We start from the raw sequence: 22,468 nt of genomic DNA, 5'->3' as shown, positions 1-22,468 counted from the left end.
TTTATATATATATTAAATCTTTAGAATTAATTAAATATTATATTATATTTACTTTAATGATAAAAATATAATTTTTACAAAAATGACTCGTACGTTGTCACTCGACTCATGTACCACTTTCGGTTTTTCGAGCGCACTTTCGTATGATTAGAAAACTAGCCTTTTACGTTACGCGACGTGTACCCTTATAAATAAATTAACTTACTCATCAATAAATTACCTTATAAAAATGTAACTTTATAAAATTGAGCGTTGTGGTCATTTGCTTCTATAAATCAGTGGCTCGTTGTTTGTCAAAATATTTTATTTTAAATCAGGACGTTTTATGACTAAGTTTATATATATATATATATATATATATATATATATATATATATATATATATATATATATATATATATATATATATATATATATATATATTTAAAATTGTAAATTTGTACATAATATATATGTTCGAAATATTTATCTAATGATATAATATTTAGTCTTTCAAAACCAATTATATTTCAAAGTTCGTTTTATATAATTTAACTCTTTTTTAAATATTAGTAGTTATTCTAACAAACAATGTTTTTAATATGAAAAACTAAATGATTGATTTATCAAGGGACACTAGTTAATCAAAGTAAAGTACACTTTTGAAATTTAAACGGAAATGATTACTAACTTTTGACTAACTCTCGTTAATGACACTTTTGTAAATCACTTTTACCAAATATTCCGGATACCGTTAAAAAGAAAAGGTTTTCTAATTCAAAGTGGACCTCTTAACAGAGACTCGTAATTGTAATTCAATGTATCTAATAATTCAATCATTTAATATTATCTTTTAATTCCGTCGATAATTATTTTAAATATATTTTAAAATAAAAACGTTCATGTAAAGTATTATACGTCTAATACTTGTTAAGATTTTCAAGTTATAATATATACACATATACATATATAATCAGATTTGTTCATATAATGGTTCGTGAATCATAGAAACTTGGTCAAGGTTTAAATGAATGTATGAACACAGTTTAAAAAAAAATTCTTTGAAATTCAACTTACAACTTTGCTTATCATGTCGGGAATATATAAAGATTAAAGTTTAAATTTGGTCGAAAATTTTCGGGTTATCACATTTGCGAGTGGAAGAATCGACAAAGGAGAGTGGAGAAATTCATAGTTTTCAGATTGTGGTGGTTGTGGGTTAGAGAAAGGAAAGATGGTTTCATTAAAGACAACATGTCTAGAAAGGATGATTTTTCGAGAGCGAAGGTCGTAGCATATGTAACCATGATGTGTGGTTGGATAGCCTAGGAATACACACGGGGTTGAGCGGGGTTGTAGTTTGTTAATAGTGGTGGAGGGAATGAGAGGGTAGCAAAGATATCCGAATACTCGTAGATGGTCGTATTTTGGTTGGCGTTTGTAGAGTATGTGAGTTGGAGAAAGATAGTTTAGTAATTTAGTGGGGATTATGTTTAGTAAGTATGTCGCCATGGAGAGGGCGTGATGCCATAAATTAGGTGGAGTGGAAGAGTGAGATAGGATGGTGCGAATGATATTATTAATTGCACTAATTTTTTTTTCCGCTTTCCCATTTTGTGGAGAGGTATGAGGACACGAAAACCGAAATGCAAAACCTTTTTGTTTGCAAAAATTATGAAAATTGGAATTATTATATTCTGTACCATTATCGCATTGAATTGTTTTAATGTTGATTGAAAATTGAGCGAGGATATATGTATGGAAGGATGTAAAGATGTCGACCACTTGTGATTTTTGTGCAATGGGAAAAGTCCATAAGAAGTTAGAATAATCATCTAAGAAAAAAACATAGTACTTGTGTCCTGCAGAACTAAGAATAGGTGAAGTCCAAATGTCAGTATGAATTATTTCAAATGGGGACATAGTAAAAGAAGTAAAATCATAAAAAAGTAACTTAATATGCTTGCCAAGAATGCAAGACTCACAAAATGATGAGTTTTTATTACATGAACTTATAACCGACTTATTTTTAAGAAATCATAAGATGTTGGCGCCAGGGTGTCCAAGACGTTGGTGCCAAATGTCGAAAGAAAGTGCAGCAAGTGAAGTGGGAGACTTGAGTTGTTGAAGAGCGGAAGAACTGAGTGGATAAAGGTCCCCCGTGCTATTACATCTCATGAGTTGAATGCCTGTCCTGAAATCCTTAATAGTGAAACCAAATGGATCAAATGTTATGGCAAGATAATTATCAGTAGTTAAACGGCGAACAGAAAGGAGATTTTTAATTAAATTAGGAGCATGAAGAACGTTTTTTAAAAGAATATGTTTATTTGTAAATGGTAGTAAAGTGTTCCCAATTCCACGAATGGGAAGTGTATCGCCATTTCCAATGATTATTTGTTTCGGAGTGCTCAAATTAAAATAGGGAGAGAGAGTACCTCAATTACCAGTCATGTGTGATGAAGCGCCACTGTCCATGTACCAATGATCATCCGGCGGGTTGAGTGACATTGTGTATAGTGCTTGATTGATGTCGGTAGGAGAGTAAGAAGTCGTGGAGCTGTTCGAGGTAAACTGGGCTTGTGGACGTGGGCCCAATAAACCAGCAGACCCAGAAGGCATATTGGGCTGATTCCATGGGGTGGTAGGGTATGGTCATGGGGATGAATTAATAGTCCATGTTTGATTAAAAGAGTGTTGGGCCCAATTAGGTGGTGCAGCCCAGTTATTGTTGGGTGAGGTCCAATTGGGAGGTTGATTCCACCTAGGATTAGACTGACGAGAAGAAAATTGTGTACCAGTATTACCAAAATTAGGGTACATGTTGCGTCCTCTCCCACCTCGTCCACCCCGTGCACCTCGATTACCTGATCAGCCACATCCACGATAACCTGATGACCCTCGATGGTAACCAGAATTCTCTCGATCACCAAGACCCTGTGTTCGATTATCCTGATTTTCAGCAGTAGAAATCAAAGCGGTGTTGTTGGTGTTGGAGTTGTTCATCGTAGCCTGGCGATTTCTTAGTGATTCTTCGAGAATCAATTTCGATCGAGCGTCGTAAAAGGTAGGCAATTTATCCATTTGATTGATGTGAGTTCGAATTTGGGCGTAGTTGTCGTTGAGGCCAGCAACCAACTGTAAAACCAATCGATGAGGTTCTACCTTTGAGTCAACATCACCTAACTGATCTGCAATCATCTTAAGTTCTTGACAGTAGGTAGACATGTTGGGAAAATCGTCTAGTTTGGTGTTGACGAATCGATTTTCCAGAGCTAGGGCTCGAGAGTGTTTGTTGTCGTGAAACATGCTCTTGAGTCGATCCCATGTTTTCTTTGCGGTGGCATCGGGTTCCATTATCGTGTTCATCAGATCAAGAGAAAGAGTAGCGTATATCCATTGTAGCACAATAGCATCATGACGAGCCCATAGTTCAGGAGGGGTGATGACTTCTGTGTTTTTGCCTTTGGATGAAGAGGCTGGTGGTGTTTCAGAAGTAAGGTGATCAAGGACGTCATGTGCACGACAATGGATTTTAAATAGTTCGGACCAGGAATTGTATTTGCTAGTATCCAGGTCCAGTTTGAAGGGAACAGAGTGTTGGATTTGGTGGATGGGTTGAGCAGCAAGTTTGAGAGGATCGGTTGACATGTTTAAGAGATAAAAGAGAATACAGAGGGTGAGTATGGATGATTGCAGAATAAGAAGAAAGGAAGATTAATTTGAGATGTAATTTGCACGGTATTAAGCTGCTGATACCATAATAGAAGGTAAAATTGCTTGCTTTTCATTGAACACTCTCGTATGTATATATACACCATGAAGCCTAACTAACACCGTGATTTTCAGGGATTACAATCTTTACAAATCCTATTATAATCTTTTATAGATATGATACAGCTAATAATATAATATTACAATCTTTACAAATCCTATCATAATCTTTTATAGATAAGATACAGCTAATACCAATCATCATACATCAATGTCCAGAATTCGTAGATACTTCATAAGGGTATTTCATAAAAATCAGAACAATCGTAGAGGACTGGTTTATTATTGTACAGACTTATATTTTTTACCACAATCTTTACTTGATCTTTATCAAGTGGTTCAACGGTTACTAATTAACCAATTCAAAATCAGTATTCAAAATCCATACATTAAATCATACAAATCAATGTACAAACATGTCACAACACATGGTTCTGGACAATCGACTTATATTGTTCCTTTGTTATCTTACATGTATCCTTATCATATGGTTACTGATATTAGGTATGGTTACTGATATTTTAAGATAGCTAAAAAGTAATTAGATATGTAAAAAGTAGATAGATAACTAAATTCTCTTATATTAGGTATGGTTACTGATATTTTAAGATAGCTAATAGTTGAACAACTTGACAAAATTATGGATACTTAGGGATAGATAAATGACTATTAAGGATGTGATTACTTTTCAACTCATTATAATATGATGGTTAAAAAAGTTGAGCACGTGGTGTTGAAAAAACATCCCCTGTAACTTATGTATATTACCATGAGTTTCATTAAAACGACAACTTTGAAGTAGATCATATGCACCCTCACAATAGTTATGGGTAAGAATCGTGCATTTAGAACCAACCTATTAACACAAAGGAGGTAATATGTTTGTGAAACGTGTTTAACCACAAGTTCAGTAGCATTGCAAATTTGAGCCAAGTAAAAAATTAAAACAATCAAAGTTTAATAACATAGTAAAAATGAAAAGAGCAAATGCGATTATTTTTTTGGATAAGGGGACGGTGCCCCAGAAAAATTCATTAGAAAAGGATAAAAATACGTACAGCTACAACGGTTATGCCCGAGGGGTTGTTTTTAGTGAACAACCAAAAACACTTGCAAAATGACAACTAATAAATGGCTAAAAAGAAAACCACAATGACCAAACTACACCTAAAGTGAATTATTAATGTACATCCTAGTTTCAAGTTACATAGCAAAAATTACAAATACCAAATAATCTATACCAAACCCAAAACTCACTATGCTTTGCACAAATAGGATAAAACGAATTAAAATCAGAATCTGTGCAAGTGATATGTCTTGTGCCACCATCTAAACCTATAGTACTTGAATACCTCTTTGAAATTACTAAATCCAGATCCCATACCTCCAAGCTCAAATCAGTACACATAGTCCTCAAACTCTTGACCCGCTGACTTTCAAAAGTCAAATTGCCAGCAAAAAATCAACACATAAAATTCAGTAGCTACTTTTGTTGAACTATAATAGAGAAAATAGAAGTACCAGTCCCATATTATGTAGCTCGTATCACTCTGATCCAGTTCACCATAGTCCATGACCATTTTCTTCACTGAAGTATTATGTAACCCTAAATTATGCTCCATATAAACATCAAATAACCATTGTGTGTTGTTATTGTCAGCCTCAATGCCTACATCATACACACACCTAGTAGCACTAATAGAAACTAAAATCCACTATTTATCACCCACAGCAACATAGTCACCCATTAGAGTCTTGACCCGTTGACTTTTTATAGTCAACATAACAGCAAAATACCACCATTTTAGACCTTCTGCTTTCCCAACAGAGACATATGTTAATAAAATAACATGAAACCAATTTTGGATATGAAGGCAACTCCCATCATTTATAACTTTAGCTTTGACTTTAAGAAAGTTCCAAATAGCTGTAAACAAGAGTTGACTTTGGAAAGTTAACCTACTTTCTAGATAGTTAGAAAGCCACACCAGCAGGTCAAATGGCATACTATAGTAGCAATAATGAGAATTCCATGACCAAACCAAGGAGGCAAGGACAGACGACTGACATGAAACACTAACCCTAGACACATTGGATTCCAGAGATGATAGGGAATCCAATTATAATCCTCATAATAAGGGTAACCATGACACTAGTAGCCTAGGACTTCTATGTGGATCATCAATTGCACCCTAATCATCCTTAAAAAAAAGAAGAAGAGAGAGACTGCCACTACCTCTTCTTGGTGCCAATTTTACCATATACAATCCTATCTCACCTTGAAAATGAAAGATAAGCTCAACAAAACAATTAGTCTTCATAGGGGAAAAAGTGAAACTTATTTTGACCAACCTTATATCACCTTTGAAAAGAGTATGTGAACCATTTCCCAGACACATACACCAATTTCTCCATACCTACAATAGCGACAGCAACATAATTAAGAAAACAATTACACATATTATAACTTTATATATGAACATGATCTTAACAAATCCAATGCTGAATATTAGAGCATATGAATCAACAAAACTTTATTAATAACAAACTTATTGACAAAATTCAAGGCAACCTCAGCTTCTTATAAGTGACACTAATTTCATCAATACTATAAAGTAAAATGCATCAATTTATTTGAGATGCGGTTACTCCAGGATTAGATCTTCGTGCATTTTAATAAATTAATAAATAAATCGATACATGTTGCATATATATGGTGTTTCAGAAATACTACGGTGCTCAATAGTAACCTTAAAATGCTGATTTTTATTGGTGATACTTGCGTATCATAAACAAACACATCCACGGTATATTCAAACGATTTAATTGATCGTAATAGACAAATCTCGATATGCAGATGGAGCGAGAGGATCATGATATGTGAAAATTCATTATCTGCAATCTCTGTAATCATGTTAGGATCATGATCGATTTGAATATGATTCAATATTGAGATTAGGGTTACCATGATTGAATTTAAGGCTTATCGAGTGGCCGATTAAACAGGTTATTTTGATTTAGTATTCGAAGGTTATGAATTTCATTAACAATCGATTAATTGATTGTTAATTCAATCTAAATATCTCATAAAAAGTACTTGCATTTCTGTAAAAATGGAAATCCTATGTGATGTTAAGTTCATACTCTCTCCATCTTATCTTAATTATATCTTCATATCTCATACACCAAAAGTAATAATATGTCTAGCAAACTAATACATCCTTCCACCTTTCCATAATGCATCAACTGATATAACATACAAAACTATGATCTTCATCATCATCATTATCATTAGTAAAACAAAACCGAGTGGCATTATAAACGAAAAATTGGATTCACAACTGCCTAAACGCTAATCCGAATCTGCTATTTCGCCTTCCTCCAACTCTTCTTCGATAACTCCACACTTTAAATTGTCTTCCTTAGATGGTAAATCGTCACACAAACCATCAAAATCAAGAAAATCATCCGGGTTTGCCTCTGAAAAAAGATTAGAATAAGCGTCAATCAACTCCGGGTCAAAGTCAAAATTCAACAAGTCAACTGGGAGGTCGTTATCATGGTTGGTGGAATCAATAGACTTGTGAATAAACTCTTCGTCCTTCATCTCTGATTTGCTATATGGTTTCTTCAAGAGATCCATAACATAAGGATCTGCAGAGTCATTGTCTTTTATTTCTTCTTCCCTGAAGACCACACCTTTCGGGCTTGGTTGAATATCGTCAACTGGGCCCGTTTTGGGCTGTAATGGACGAGCAACGACGTCTTTAACAACTTCGAAGTCAATGCTATGTGAAGGAAGGAATACGTGAATGACAGGATACTCAATGATAACTAAATTCGATAACTGTTCGCGTATTGGGGCATGCATGTCCAACTCGCGAAATGGAGATCTCGGTTGCTATATAACAATGAAACACCAATTTTAAGATTGTTATAAAGAGGGAGCATAATAATAATAATAATAATAATAATAATAATAATAATAATAATAATAATAATAATAATAATAATAATACAAGGATAATATTAAACATAAATTATTATTAGTCGTAACAGACCTTTGGGTGTTTGCTAATGTAAAACTTGAGAGATTCCAAAGGCTCGAGACAAAAGGGTTTCAATGGATGTTTTAACGGACCGGGTTTTAGATGTTTCTGAATCACCGAGTGCAGATTTGACTTTTCATTGACTCTGAAATAAAACGTGTACATATTTTGAGAAAGTGATCAACAGTCACAAGTAAAATACTATGTTGATGTTCTATGACAAATGTATATATTGTATTGTATAATATAGTAAAAAAAAAAAATAGTAAATGAGCTTTACTTATGGTCAATCAACTTGATGTCGTTTGAATGAAAGCACCATTCTATTGTCCAAGATATAGTTTTCCACCTGAACAAATTGATAAAAGAAAATTTTATATCAAAATGTAATAAGTGGCAGATTAATGGTTAATTAATATCACGAGTTCAAGATAAAAAAAAGTTACTTGCGGTTAAAGGTTGTTTGGTTGGTTTCCCTTTTTGACATTCCACTTGGTAAAAAGAAAAGTCTAATCCGTCGATTCCAGGCAGCATTGTGCAAGTTTCTAAGGGAATAAGGAATCCCGACCCCAAAGTAATTCCCGCAAAGTTGCACTCTTCTTCGTTTAGCAGAGTCGGCTATTCGCTTCACATCTTCGAGCATATTGTAATCTGCTTATCAATAAACAAAATCATGATTACTGTAGTTGTCAACCAATTGGTATTTCACCAACAATTGCAGATTTCCAGGCCATAAAAGTCCATACAAAAATTCAAGTATCTTGAATCATTAAATAAAAGACCATCTTGGAAACCAATAAAGCATTCCAAACGTAAAGAAAATAAAACAAGCGCTCATATTATAGGTGGTCATTTCAACCCAATTACTTATGAACTGCTTGATTTGGGTTGCATTTAATATAAGGTCCAAACATATAGAATGTTGCCAAAGTGTATTTCTTGTGCAGATAGTTTCCTATACATCCTTTACACTAAAACTTATTTCAAAAATGTTATAGGCTGCGTTCGATGAAACTGAACAATTTAGTGTGGAGTGGTTCATGATCTGCATGATTAAAGCCTTTGAATAAACTTGGTTCTGAATGAAAATAAGTTGTTTGATAATCATTTTAAATAAACGATATGAAGTGGGTAAATTACCTCTATCAAATATTGATATGCTTCCAACAAGTGAGTAACGTTGTATATCATGTCATTAGCAAAAAAAAACTTAAAGAGAGTCGAGTTTCAAATGGCAATAAAATGTGAAGCCGCTAAGTAGTTTTGTAGACCGGCTCAAGAGTAACCAGACTTAAAGATACAAGTACTAACCTCTTATAGTTTTTCAAGGATCTAAAAAAAACAAACAAACAACAGACAATAATTTTTAAGCCCAAACTTAGTTTTTTGGTAATGTTCCCTTCCCTTCTATGTTATCTATATAAATATTCTAGCAATGTATCAATGTTGTTATTTCTATGTGTGTGTGAATGGAACTTCAGACTTCGGACTAAAATGCCAAATTGTTTATGCTTGTGTTTATTTGAAGAACAGTTCTCAAAACCATGTACACGTCGTGATCACTTCATAAACGTTTAGAACTGGTGATATTTCATTACAAATGTCATAACATTAATACAGCTTTTTTGCTGTTAGAGCCACTAAACTACTTAAATGATAGGATGAAGAAAAAGTAATTTTACCTTTTAAACATCATCTTTGAATTTTAATTTTAAAAACCGTTGTTCATTAGTTTTTTTACAAATGCCGAAAAATAAAATACATAAAATCAACAATAGAAAGAACAAAAAAAACCTCCCTAACTCGCTAATTCTCTTAATTCATAGCAAATTTTTTAGTACTTCCGCAAAACGTTCGACGTAAAAAACCACACTATGGTCCAAAAAGTCCAAACCAACCACTTTCAATGAAAACAAACACCCCCATCTAACTAATCTCAACTATAAGTTTCAAGTTCCAAATATAGGCTATTAGCCTATTAGACTCAACTTTTAACCAAAGTATTAAACAGCACATCTCTTCAAAAATGGAACAATAAAGTATATAAATTCAAGAATAAAGTGTTTTAGAGTTCATACATGGTTATATTCAGCAAACACGTATTATAAATCAACGTTCCAGCTAAAAAATTTGGCAATCCTAAATTGAACAACCCTAGTAAATCATATCATAAATAAACACTAAAATTAGGGAATTTCAGTATACTCAAATTAAAATAAATTAAAAGGTGAGGTTAAATGGGAATTTTACCAGATAATAGAATATTGTCATCAAATTTAGAAAGTGGGACGAATTCGGTTTGTTGTTGTCGTTTTCCCGTGCATCCTGTTCGTTGTTTGTGAGCTTTAACACAAGTGAGACTGCACGATCGTAAGGTGCAACCTGGGCATTTGTATTTGAAATCATTTGTTTTACATTCATCGCAAGATTTAGATGATGATGATGATTGTTGTTGTTCCATTTGTGAATTTGGGGTACAAACAAGTATGCTTTCATTTGTTTCTCCCATGGCGAGGAGGTTTATTTATGAGCTGCAAAAATGTCACTAGGGTTTATGGAGGCTGCAGGAATATTGATTTTTTGTGGTATCCCTAATTTAACTAAAAAGTTTTTTTTAGTTTTTTTTATTTTTTTACGGAAAAGGTGATAAAGAAAAAACAAAATTAATTTAATCTTCTTTTATTAAAAAACTAAACTTTAAATACATCATTTTTATAATAATCGTAAATGACTAAATGGCATAACATCCTTGTTATATGCATATCTTTAATTTTTTTTTAAACACAAACTCACACACTTATCTAATACTAACACGAATATATACATCACAAAATGTACTAAGTAGGACTCGAACCCTCAACCTAAAGGCAAATCTTTATTTTAATCCTAGCCCTTAAAAGTCTAGTATTAACTCTCAGATCTCTTTCCCTGAAGAGTAAAGCCTCCTTATCAAGTAAGACGTTTAAGTCAACATAATATTGAATGAGGCGAGGATGACAACTACTGAAGGGCAATCTCAGCTGAAAGCAAGCAGGATAAGGCAACATGGCTTAATATGAAGACTAGGAATGTGATCGATTGAAGAGACTTCTTTGATCTTTTACCTTATTATAGTAATCCAGTGCTACTGAATCACCCTCCACACAAGGATAGTTAAATAGGATCTATCGCTTCGAAATATGATATAAGAGAATAGAGTGAATGGAATATGTTGGCGGTGGTAAACTCCTCTTTTCGATAGTAGAAGGGAAGCTCGTTCTCTTACTGTTTGTATCATTAATCAACTTCGTCAGTGTGGTTGAAGAGCCTCTCAATGAGAGTGAGCCAAGACTTTGTTTGTTGTTTGTGTTTGTCCGTCACGACTGCTCAATTAACTGCTAAATCATGGATTCGAATCCCATTTCCTCCAAAAACAACAATTGGCAATGCGATATTTTAGGAAGCATGGCTAACCTAAGCGGGGGCCAAAATCAATAACCCAAGGTTTGGGAGCCAAGAAACTGAAAGACAGACACGCTGTGAACTGACCTCGTTAGACAAGGGAGGCAGTAGGAAGAAAACCATTAAAAATCAATTCAAAATGTAGCACCACTAAACGACCATCAAGATTATAGATCTGAGTAAAAGTCTACAAAAAACATTATTGATGGGTGCTGAACGACGGTTCGGTTGGAACAGAAGAAGGTAGAGGCGTATGGGAGAGAAATGACGACCTGAGCATATGTGAGATAGTCGGAATGGTCAGTGGCGCCAGGACGACCGGCAGCGATTGTGATTTGTATATTTTTTCACTGGCGTTGTTTTTTGGCCGTTTTGTTGTTTGTTTTCTTGTGAGGACGACTCAGTCTTAGTTAATCTTAGTTAGTGCTCGTTTTGTGTGTACTCCCTTCGAGCCCCATTTCCCACGCATTGCTATTATCATTCAATGAAAGTTTTTTGTTTAATACGGAGTACTTCGTAGTAAATCGTTATCGTTATTTTTAACAAAAAAAAAAAAAAAAAAAAAAAGGAAAAAAGGAAAAAAAAATAAAAATACTCCGTACTAATGTACATGTAAAGTGGACCCTTGATACCACCCGCTATCAGCGGCTGTCTTCTGCTTAAAGCTACATATATCAGATCTGAGAAAACACGATCAGGTAGCAAATCTATATCAATCATTTCATTAATTACGTTCGATCTCATCGATATAAATCAATCTCTCACTTTTGATCTAAGATCTTACGCAAATTTCACAAAATTAATCCGTAAAATCATCAAGCGGACTTACTTGATCGCTGATCCATCCGGTTCTATCAATCGAGGTTCAATTTCTAAGTTTTTGCTTGATTCAAGTTATTAATTATGTGATTGTTCAGTTATTCACCGTGTTTTATGAGGCGTTCGACTTAATTTGTAGTTAATTTCTTCATAGAGTTGTTCATTACTGCATTAGGTAAAATATTTATATAGATCTAGGTTTATGTATCACATACTGCAATATGTAGTTGAATATTACTTGAAATGTGGAACTTAGGGCATGGAATTGGAGACTATACTTATGTGAAACTCTTTGAGTATGCTAGTTCTGAGTAAAATTGCTTTTGATCAGTACATTTAAGGTCTAAAACTACAGATTTTGTTCATGCATTAGCTGCACTGTGTGAGTGAATTGTGTAATTAGTTGTTGCTTTAACCAATAATTATGCATGATATATGGTTTGGTCTTTGTTATCGTATTGCATTAAAGTAATATGACTCGGACGTCAAAGGTTATCAAAGCATTCAGTGGCGGAACTTGAACCCTGCCGTAGATGGGGCGGGTATAAAAATTTATTTAATTTAAAAAAAACCTTATTTTTCTGTAATTTTGTTTTTTCCAAAGTGTAAATTTTTTCGTAAAAAAATTCAGCTGGGGCGGATGCCCCGCCCAGTCTCCATAAAGGTCCGCCCCTGAAAACATTGTATTGGCTTTACCATCCTTAATGTCAGTTGTTGGTTTTATAAGTGTTTCCACGACTCTGAATAAAAATCAGAAGAGATAGTTATGTATTGACTATAGATTAGCGATCAGGCGATGAGCGTGCTTGAATAGGCTCTGCTAAAATCAGTTTTTGAATCATGTTAGAGAGAAGTATAATATGACTCAGGGAGAGATCAGTTCGCAATCATGACAATAAGAAAATTATTTTCGATTCAAATTGGGGTTATTTTGTACGGAAGTTATTAGGAAGATAATACTATGTGACGATTCACATATAATTTTAAATAATACTTTTACTACAATGTGATTCATGTATCAACATATCAACTTATTAGTTAGGATTATAATAATTGTATATCTTGGTGATTCACGTGTAAGTTAATCTACTACTTTTAGGCATATGTGGTCCTTAATGTTTATCAAATATGCAGATTTACCATTCACCTTCAAATATGTGGAGGATCAAGCAATTCATGCCTAAGGAGAAGTCTGGGCTTGAAGGTCGTATGGTTGACATAGGCAATCTGAAAATCCATGTTCGCAATGTCATAGCTGAGGGTGGGTTCTCTTGCGTTTACTTGGCCCAGGATGCTTTAAATGGTTCAAAGCAGTATGCACTGAAGCACATGATATGTAATGATGAAGAATCTTTAGAGCTGGTAAAAAAAGAAGTTTCTGTGATGAAATCACTTCAAGGTCACCCAAATGTTGTTATGCTATGTGCCCATACGATCTTAGATATGGGTCGGACAAAGGAAGCACTTATTGTAATGGAATATTGTGACAAGTCTTTGGTTAATGTGCTCGATAGCAGAGGTGCAGGCTTCTTTGAGGAGAAACAGATACTTTTAATGTTCAGGGATATCTGTAATGCAGTTTTTGCTATGCACTGTCAGTCCCCACCCATTGCTCACCGGTAAACATAATAATATGCTCTATGATTTTAGAGTAATTTGCCAAAAGCATGCTATTTGTTATGTAATTTATATGAATCTTTGTGTCATGTATTTCTCCATACCTTTTGCAAATGTAGGGACTTGAAGGCGGAGAATCTTTTACTTGGATCTGATGGATTATGGAAGCTATGTGATTTTGGTAGTACATCAACGAATCATAAACGTTTTGACAGGCCAGAAGAGATGGGCATCGAAGAAGACAATATAAGGAAGCACACTACACCTGCCTATAGATCGCCTGAGGTTTATTCAACCACATTATTTTTCACGTGACATATAGCGATTCCTTTCTTTTTGTTTCATTTCTAACATTTTTTTTCCTTGTTTCAGATGTGGGATTTGTTCTTGAGAGAAGTTATAAGTGAGAAAGTTGATATTTGGGTAATTTCAGTGAACCTTATATGTTTGTGTGATAGATCTAACTGCAGGTCGTTGGTTAAGCGGGTTGGGTAATGGGTTCACGTTAAAACACTTTAGGATGTACTAAAAGTTTATAATTACACTTATGGAAAATTTAAACCAACTTGTTTTTCTTGTTTATTTGGGCCCTGATGACCCCTTGGGATAAAATGTAACTCTAATTCATTCAAGTTAATGGGTTGAAATTGCCACCTATTGATCTAGCAATATATAGTTAACTGTTAAACAGAAAAACCATGTTGGGCTAGTGAACAAGTTGACGATCAACTTTCATTAAATGCAGGCCCTTGGGTGTCTCCTTTTCCGCATATGTTACTTCAAGTTAGCATTTGACGGGGAATCGAAGCTACAAGTTTTGAACGGGAACTATCGCATTCCAGAATCGCCAAAGTACAGCTCATCCATGACAGATCTCATTAGGGACATGCTACAGTCTTCACCAAATTCCAGACCAGACATCACGCAGGCAAGAGCTCTGCTGAATTTAGGTTAGTTATAGATTACTCGTGGAACATAGGGAACATGTGTATATCCATGTTCACTCATGCTACTTCGTTTGATTGATGCAGGTGTGGTTTCGAGTTAATGGTCTGTTACCTGATGGATTACAAAAGTCTTTACCGGATAGGCCACCTGAGATGCCCCAAAATCACTTGCATGAAGGTAAGAAACCAAAATTCAATTTCATTATTTTACAAATACCTGTTTGTTAAAAATTGCTTACATATGATAACTCTAAACTTATTAAAAGCCATGGTTAACCTAATATGTATACATTGCTCATTGTCTTTCTCCTTGCACCTGCCATGTCACACATGGGGAGTGTTCTTAAGAAGCTTTTGATTCTAACTAAACCAGATAATGTTCCTTTTGAGGTTATGGGTGGGGTGTCCAGCTTAACCCATTAATTAATATAAAAACAGCTCGGTCTGGGTTGTAGTTTAATTGTGAAGGGGCAGATGTGTATAATAGATGGAGGTAAATATCAATGAAATGGGTGGAAAGCTGCTTTCACATGCTTACTCTCCTAAATCACTCTATTAAAAAATTTAGATTATTACCGATAACATAATCTTAGAAGCATGAATAATGAATCCATTAATATTAGACTATCAAAATGTACCAACAATGATGGTGTGTCCACAATCCATTTTGATATACATTTAAGAATGATCGAGTTTTCCACTTATATTTTGACGTGTAAGCCAACCTGCTTGTTCTTTTTGTTTTGGTTCCCCTCGGTATGGACCGGATCTGTTAACAAGTTCATTCTTTTTTAATACGAACTCTGCAGTAGATTTATCATCTTGATGTTAATGGTATCAATAGGTCTTGCAAAGTCTGCAAATAAATCTAGTCCAATGCCTCGAAGAACTCCACCACCTCCTCCACCAGCTGCTGACTCAGCTCGGGATTCACCACAACCAATGGGCGCGGGTGGGCCCATGGGTGCTTTTTGGACAACTCAGCATGCGAAGGATTCAGCTGTTGTTGAAGAGCTTAGCAAGGTTAAATTTGATGAAGAGACAACGAGCTCTAAAATGAGTCAATCAGAGATGTTCTCTAAACACAGAACTAGTCCTCAAACTGTGCAGGGCAAGCCAGTCCCTTCAAAGGACTTTGAGTTAAATTTCTTCGAAGATGGTCCAAATGTAAAATCTGGTGATGCTATTAGTGCTTTTGCAACTGAATTTGGTACCAATAAAGTCAGTCCTCGTAGGAGTAGCGTTAACTCTGGTAAGGAAGAGCAGTTAGAGGCTGAGGTAGAACGATTGAGGGAACAGCTGAAGCAGGTTAATATGGAGAAAAGTGAATTAAGCTCGAAGTATGAGAAATTATCTGCTATTTGCCGATCACAGAGACAAGAGCTACATGAGCTGAAGCAAACTCTTGCTTCTACAACTCCATCACCAAATAAAAGTGCCTCAAAACCTTCTCCTGAAAGTCATATCCAGTCCCCCTCTCAGCAGGTACATCTGTTAATATCTCTTACTTCTTCACAAATGAACAAAAAAAAAAAAAAAAAAAAAAAAACAAATTATAAACCCCAAAAGTACGTGTAAAATCACATAAAAGCATCGTTGTTCACATGTGAACAATATATACGGTTTTCCGATTGTGAATAATTGCCTAAAACCTGTTACGTGTTTTTAACACTTAATTCTATGGTTTTTAAGGTTTTATTTTCCTTTATTAACATTTTTCTGTATTATCATACATGAACAAACGCGTATTCCTATGCATATTTGTCAGACTCGTACAAGTCACGAGTAAACTCGTACGAGTCAAGTCACTTTACACCTAAAAAGTATCTAATATTTGTCAGACTTGTAAGCTTGCCTGATCGTACCCTGACTCGCAAATCAATGACTCAGTCGATCGAGTCGACAACTATGATCTTATACTTCTCACAGTTCTCAATTTTCAGCTATAATAATATGGAAAATGGGGTTTTTTGTTTTCTTGGATAATGTTCCTAGAAAACACTCATCGTGAACACATTTTTTAATATTTGGGTTTTCTTGGAAGTTTTTTCAGAAAAGTGACCCACTTATCTATAACTAAACATTAGGTTCTCCCTTACCAACTGCTTACTTCTTTTATCTGTTCATCCTTTGATAATACTATCACCTTTTTTCGAAAAACATATTGGATCACACCCCTCTAGGTTCTATCTAAAATTTTGATGCACTACCTGCCTATCTTATTTATTTAGAATCTGCTTCCGTATGTCAGTATGTGCGAGCCTTTTGGGAACAGAGTGGGGAAATGCGGGTTGGGTAATGCCGTAATCGGTTAAAATTGGTACTATATTTTTGTAGAAGCTGTCTTGGTTAACTCAAAAACTTATTTTGTTTATAGTCAATTACTTTGTTAAATGTAATTACCCAAGTTATATTAGTAAAGTAGTAGTCTTACTTTTTGCAGTACAGAGGTCTGTTAGACCTAAGAATCTAAGATATCCATCACTAAACTTTTTACACAAAATTGAATCACATTACATTAAGTAAAAAAATGTTACATTAAATTAAAGTTATTATGTTAAATCAAAATCTATTCGTCGTATTTGTCAGAATCTTTGGAATTGTTGGATGGTTCCACCCAATCTCTCTAAATACGTTGCATCTTTTTGGTGCTCTTAATACAACCCATGATTGCTAAGATCTCTTCAGTGTCGGAGTCGTCACTCGAATTGTTACGATACATTACGATTATAAAGATATAAAACGTGAATTATGTGAAAAATGACTGAGAATTGTGGTGAATTGTTTAAAAGAAATGGTTAGATTGGTAGTATATTTATAGTGAAACTGGAATTGAGTTTGAGTAAAAGTAGTTAACAAAAGTTGATATAATAAGACTTCCTATCTTTTCATTCCGTTTGATTTGTTTTACCTCGACACTAGCTATTAATTATGAGATGGATCAAATTTGCCACCTCTATTATTCTAAGCAATTCATGTTCAAACTATATGTTTTATTCTTTTTTTTGTTCCTTCTCCTATGTTTGATTAGTTTTGTGCCTCTTTTTGGTAAATACGCAGCACAAAGAGGGAACAGTTTGGGAGCTACAAAAAGGATTGTTTGATAATACTTCTCCGAGCCCTGACCGAAACTCATGGCAGGCGTTTCCCGAGGACTCCACTGCTTCAACTTTAATAGCAAACAGCTCTAAATCTGTTAGAACAAGAAACAGCCCCCAGAACAAACAGCCTGCTGAGTCAGCTTCAGGCGGCAATACTAATTGGGGTTTTGAAGCAGAAAGCTTTACAGCTATTCCTAGTCGCAGCTCTCAAGCAAATGTACCTAATGCGAACAAGAATCCTTCTCAACGTGTTGGTGACATGAAAAACAAAGAAGGTAAGTCGGCCTCCCAACCTGCCGGATGGGCTGGCTTCTAATTCTAGTTGTTATAGAAACATTTTGTGCTGAATTTTCCATGAAAGGTACAATTTTATGGGCTTGTTTTTATCTGATTTTGTTCTTTGTATATCTTTCACATATTTGAACTTGTGACTCCATGTTATATACAATGACTGTTATCTTTTGTTGTGTTCACCCTTCGTGTGTCAGTTAACAAGTCTAATATACACGCGTGAAAATAAAACCTAAAAATCAAGCTTTTTGAGCATGTTTGCATCGAGTTATTGAGTGGTTGAATTATATTCCTGGCAAACTCCTTAGTGTGTTTATGATCCTTGACTTGACTATGCTATAAAAACTACTCACTATATTAAAGTGGAAGACCCGAATGAAAGACAACGAATTATCTATTCAAGAAGATGACTCCTACTTACGAGAAAATTCAGATATAGATTAGCGAAGTTACATTGCGAATGCCATATGCTTAATTTCAGTCTACTGATGTTATTTTGCATTGTGATCTTATCATTGCAATCTGAACTTGAGACATCATAGTATGTTAATCAGGTTCAGTGATTGGTGTTTGGATATTCTCATAGTCTCGGTTCAAATTTCACTAGTCGGGATTACCAGATTACATTGCGTATCCCCCCTCCTCCTCAGATTCATTTTGTTCTTCTATTCTTGCACCAGCCTGATGATAGGAAAATTATCATGTTCGGTTCCTCTAGGGTAGTTTCATGAAGGAAGAAGGAAGGGTGAAAAGAACTCATCAACAAGTGTAATTTTTTTTTTTTAACGGCCAAAATTATATTATATATATAAAGAAAACGCTCCCAGCTAAGAGAGAAATTATAAATGATTTAGAAGTCACAAGTTCCAATTTAAAATTAAGTGACCTCTATTTTTTAGTCATCTAAAAGAATACAATCTAATAACATCTACAAGATTATTTCTACTACAAAAAGCTCATTAAATACGATGCCGTTTGGAAAGCGTCAAAGTACCCAAAAAAGAGTAACCACAATAGCAATGATCCGGTCCTTGGTGATACCCGGGATGTATGAATCCACGATCCAGCTAACAAAATCTTCCCACGAAGCAAATGAAGGCAGCGAGCGATCAACCCAAATTCGAATGTTGCGCCACACATCAAGAGCTAAAGAACATCCAAAAAACAAGTGATCTCGAGACGCAACCCCTTGTTGCAAACCGGATAAACAATACGGAGTAGAATTTATATCAAGACCCTTTGCAGATAAATTCCACCTTAGAGGAAGTGAATCCAACTTAAGCCGCCATAGAAACACTTTAATTATTCTTGGAAGGAACTTGTACCAATTAGTACATAGGTAGCAACCTTCGGTCCATATAAATTCTCGTGGATTTAACAGTGTAATTATGTCCCGCATCCAATGACCATGTCCACCTATCTTCATGATCTCGAAATTGAACTTGCTGTAACTCTTCGCATACGGAGGATAAAATACTATCATACGACCACCCAAATTAGCTCGAAACCAATTCCAATGCCATACTCCGTTTCCCGGTTGTCAGATAGAACCCCATATATATATCCACATCTAGATGATATAGACGAGAGTTGAAAGAGGTGTTACCGAGCCAAATGTCGTGCAAAAACCGTATATTTAGACCGTTACCCATTTTCATTTTAATGCAATTCGTAGGAAGCATGTTCTTTGAAACAATTTTAGAACATGTATTAACTATAGAATTCCATGTAGTTTTACTACAAGAATTTTCAAACACCTCCCCATGAATTGCCTTAATGAGTTTACCGAAAAGTCGTCCGGTTTATTCAAGTATGCCAACGCCACATAAGTAATAAAGCCAAATTAAATGCTTTAAGGCTCCCAATATTAATACCCCCGTTCCCATGAGATGATAAACATTGTCCCACTTTATCCACGCCATCTTCTTGACCAAATTACTACCACCCCAAAAGAATCTTAGGCGAAGAGACTCAAGTTGTATGAGAGCGGTTTTCGGGCATCTAAAGACCGACATCAAATAGATCCCGAGGCTACCCATGACCGATTCAATCAACATTAACCTACCACCCAAGGATAGCAAATTAGCTTTCCAAGAAGAAAGTCTGAGCGTATCAATCAAAAGAATCCAACTCGACACTCGTTTCATGTTCATGCCAATAGGAATACCAAGATATTTGGTAGGTGAGATACCAACTTGACATCCCGCTTCCAAGGCGAATGAATCTACTTCGGTATTCTCGACACCAATACCAAAAACGTGAGATTTGGACACATTAATCTTCAAGCATGAAACCAAGTAAAATATATCTAAAATAGTAAGGATTAGATGCAACTCTTGTCTAGGCCCTTCCGAAAGAATAATTACATCATACGCATAGAAAAAATGTGAAATCTGAAGGCTGGTCTCGCCCGCTTTGATACCATGAGACAAACCCACCTCCAAAGCGCGAAGGAAGGCCAAATGAAGACCCTCCATAACGATAATAAATAAGAACGGGCTAAAAGGGCACCTCGGCGAAGACCCCTTTTAAATGAAAATTCATGAGTCAGACAGCCATTTACGTGGACCGAAGTTCTAGCTAATGACAAGCAACCTTTTATCCAATTACACCAAGTCGGACCGAAATACAAAGAAGAAAGCATAAACAAAAGATAATCCTAATTAACCGAGTCGTATGCTTTCTCGAAGTCAACTTTAAATAATAAAAGTATGTGTTTATTCTTCTTAAAACAAGTTATAATCTCGACTTTTTTGCTCCGTTGGTTCTTCAATTATACAAGAATTTGCAATCCGAGTCCCTCAAGTTTTTTTTTTTGAATATTCGAGTCCTTAAAATTGCAAAATTTTGCAATCCGAGTCCCTCCGTCAGTTTAACGTCTAAATTAGCCGTTAGTGCCATCATGTGACTAAAACGTGATGGGTAAATCCGTCTTTTTGCATCGTAACAGCCCTTTTTAACGTTCAAACTAGTTGGGTGACTTTATTTACAACACCTCTTTCACTTCAAACCCTAGAAAAAATCTCCAAAAATTGAAATCAAAAATTGGAACCCTAAATTGTAGAGATGGAATGCTGGTGTGGTCGAGCATGTGTAATACGATTCTCAAACTCTGAAGCTAACCCCGGACGTCGTTACTATACGTGTGCAAAAAAGGTAATTTGACTTGATCCAATTCGTTCATAATTCTAGATCTGTTACGAATTGTTGTTTCTTATTTTTGCAGATGTCGTATTGCTCGTTCTTTGCTTGGTACGATCCTCAAAATACACTGGATTGCATATCTGCAGTTATGAATGCCAAAATGGAAGTTGATGAAGAGCTTAGAAAATCAGAAAAAAGAGAGTGGAATCTGAAGATTATGTTGATTGTTAGCTGAGTTGTGTTTGTAATGTTATACTTCTCAAATTGAACTGGGTTAATTGCCCTGTTTTATTAGTATTCGAATTATGTAATGTATCAAAGTAGGCAAGTTTTGAATGTATCATATTTTCTTGAATCTACTTGTAATGGAGAATGGTAATTTGGTTGAAACTATATTGTCATTTCCTTGAATCTAATTGTAATGCAGAATTATTTCCTTGAACTGCATTTGGTACAATTTGCTTGACACTATATTGGCACTATACATATTAGCAGTAGAATAATAAGTGACAAAATACATCAGACAAAACATAGACAAACATACATATTAGGAGTAGCAAAACAAGTTAATACATTGTTCACAAACTAACACAGACATAGTGTCAAAAGACTACAAGTTAATACCAAATACATCACAAACTAACACAAGCTACCAAAAGACTAACATGATCCATAACAAGTTTAGCCAAAATACATTGTTCATACAAACTAACACAGACATTTAAGTCTTCTTCTTCCCATTACCATCACTCCTTTTCTTCTTCTTGTCACCATCAGATGCATTTTTCTTCTTATTTCCATTACCACCACTTTTTGATGCCCCATTAGTACCCCCATTAGCACCATCAGTTGCCTGTTTCTTTTTACTTCCACCACCACCACCACTTGTAGATGCCCCATTAGTAGCCCCATTAGTACACTTTCTTTTATTATGACCATAAATTCCACAAGCACCACATCTCTTTAACTTATCTATTTTATAGAATTAACAAAATCAATAAGTAAAGTAATGAATAAGAAAGGTAAAGCAAAAAAATTGTACTCATACCTTGTAATGACAGTTTACCATCTACACCAACCACATCCTTCTCATTAGCAGACATTCTTCTCTTTTTCTTTGGTCGACCAGGGGTGGATTTCTTATTTGGTGCAACAAGAGTGTACCCATCTTCAGCTTTTCCCCACAAAGTTCTTCCATTCAATGGTTCAACTGTAAACTTGTAGCGTCCCGAAAAAATCGTCATTGATGACGCCGTCTACTTAGGTCCCGTTACGTGGTCATAAGTCTTTAAAACAACGTTTGACC

The 22,468-nt window shown here is 35.0% G+C and overlaps 5 protein-coding genes across 5 annotated transcripts; 1 reads left to right on the top strand and 4 right to left on the bottom strand.

Annotated features, from left to right (window-relative positions):
• Nucleotides 1–2,850: 2,850 nt before the first annotated feature.
• LOC139900905 (uncharacterized) lies at nucleotides 2,851–3,630 on the bottom strand. The gene has a single exon (XM_071883654.1). The coding sequence runs from the start codon at nucleotides 3,628–3,630 to the stop codon at nucleotides 2,851–2,853; it is 780 nt and encodes a 259-aa protein (XP_071739755.1).
• Nucleotides 3,631–6,879: 3,249 nt separating this feature from the next.
• LOC139897312 (uncharacterized) lies at nucleotides 6,880–10,354 on the bottom strand. The gene is made up of 5 exons (XM_071880006.1): nucleotides 10,053–10,354; nucleotides 8,249–8,453; nucleotides 8,083–8,151; nucleotides 7,815–7,947; nucleotides 6,880–7,654 (listed from the first exon to the last, which is right to left on the bottom strand). The coding sequence occupies exons 1-5, from the start codon at nucleotides 10,309–10,311 to the stop codon at nucleotides 7,106–7,108; spliced, it is 1,215 nt and encodes a 404-aa protein (XP_071736107.1). The 5' UTR covers nucleotides 10,312–10,354; the 3' UTR covers nucleotides 6,880–7,105.
• A 1,572-nt stretch (nucleotides 10,355–11,926) lies between these two features.
• LOC139897311 (uncharacterized) lies at nucleotides 11,927–18,200 on the top strand. The gene is made up of 8 exons (XM_071880005.1): nucleotides 11,927–12,106; nucleotides 13,197–13,681; nucleotides 13,799–13,964; nucleotides 14,052–14,102; nucleotides 14,425–14,607; nucleotides 14,711–14,804; nucleotides 15,471–16,111; nucleotides 17,687–18,200. The coding sequence occupies exons 2-8, from the start codon at nucleotides 13,218–13,220 to the stop codon at nucleotides 18,041–18,043; spliced, it is 1,956 nt and encodes a 651-aa protein (XP_071736106.1). The 5' UTR covers nucleotides 11,927–12,106; nucleotides 13,197–13,217; the 3' UTR covers nucleotides 18,044–18,200.
• Nucleotides 18,201–18,639: 439 nt separating this feature from the next.
• Nucleotides 18,640–19,444, bottom strand: LOC139900904 (uncharacterized). Its single transcript, XM_071883653.1, has 2 exons — nucleotides 19,013–19,444; nucleotides 18,640–18,699 (listed from the first exon to the last, which is right to left on the bottom strand). Exons 1-2 carry the CDS (start codon nucleotides 19,442–19,444, stop codon nucleotides 18,640–18,642), a joined length of 492 nt encoding a protein of 163 aa, XP_071739754.1.
• A 376-nt stretch (nucleotides 19,445–19,820) lies between these two features.
• On the bottom strand, nucleotides 19,821–20,495 carry LOC139900903 (uncharacterized). Its single transcript, XM_071883652.1, has one exon. The coding sequence runs from the start codon at nucleotides 20,493–20,495 to the stop codon at nucleotides 19,821–19,823; it is 675 nt and encodes a 224-aa protein (XP_071739753.1).
• Between the last annotated feature and the right edge of the window lie 1,973 nt (nucleotides 20,496–22,468).

Source organism: Rutidosis leptorrhynchoides, chromosome 3, assembly GCF_046630445.1.
Source record: "Rutidosis leptorrhynchoides isolate AG116_Rl617_1_P2 chromosome 3, CSIRO_AGI_Rlap_v1, whole genome shotgun sequence".
Lineage (NCBI taxonomy): Eukaryota > Viridiplantae > Streptophyta > Magnoliopsida > Asterales > Asteraceae > Rutidosis > Rutidosis leptorrhynchoides.
The sequence above is the reverse complement of the archived record's forward strand: the minus strand, read 5'-3'. Positions and strand labels throughout refer to the sequence as shown.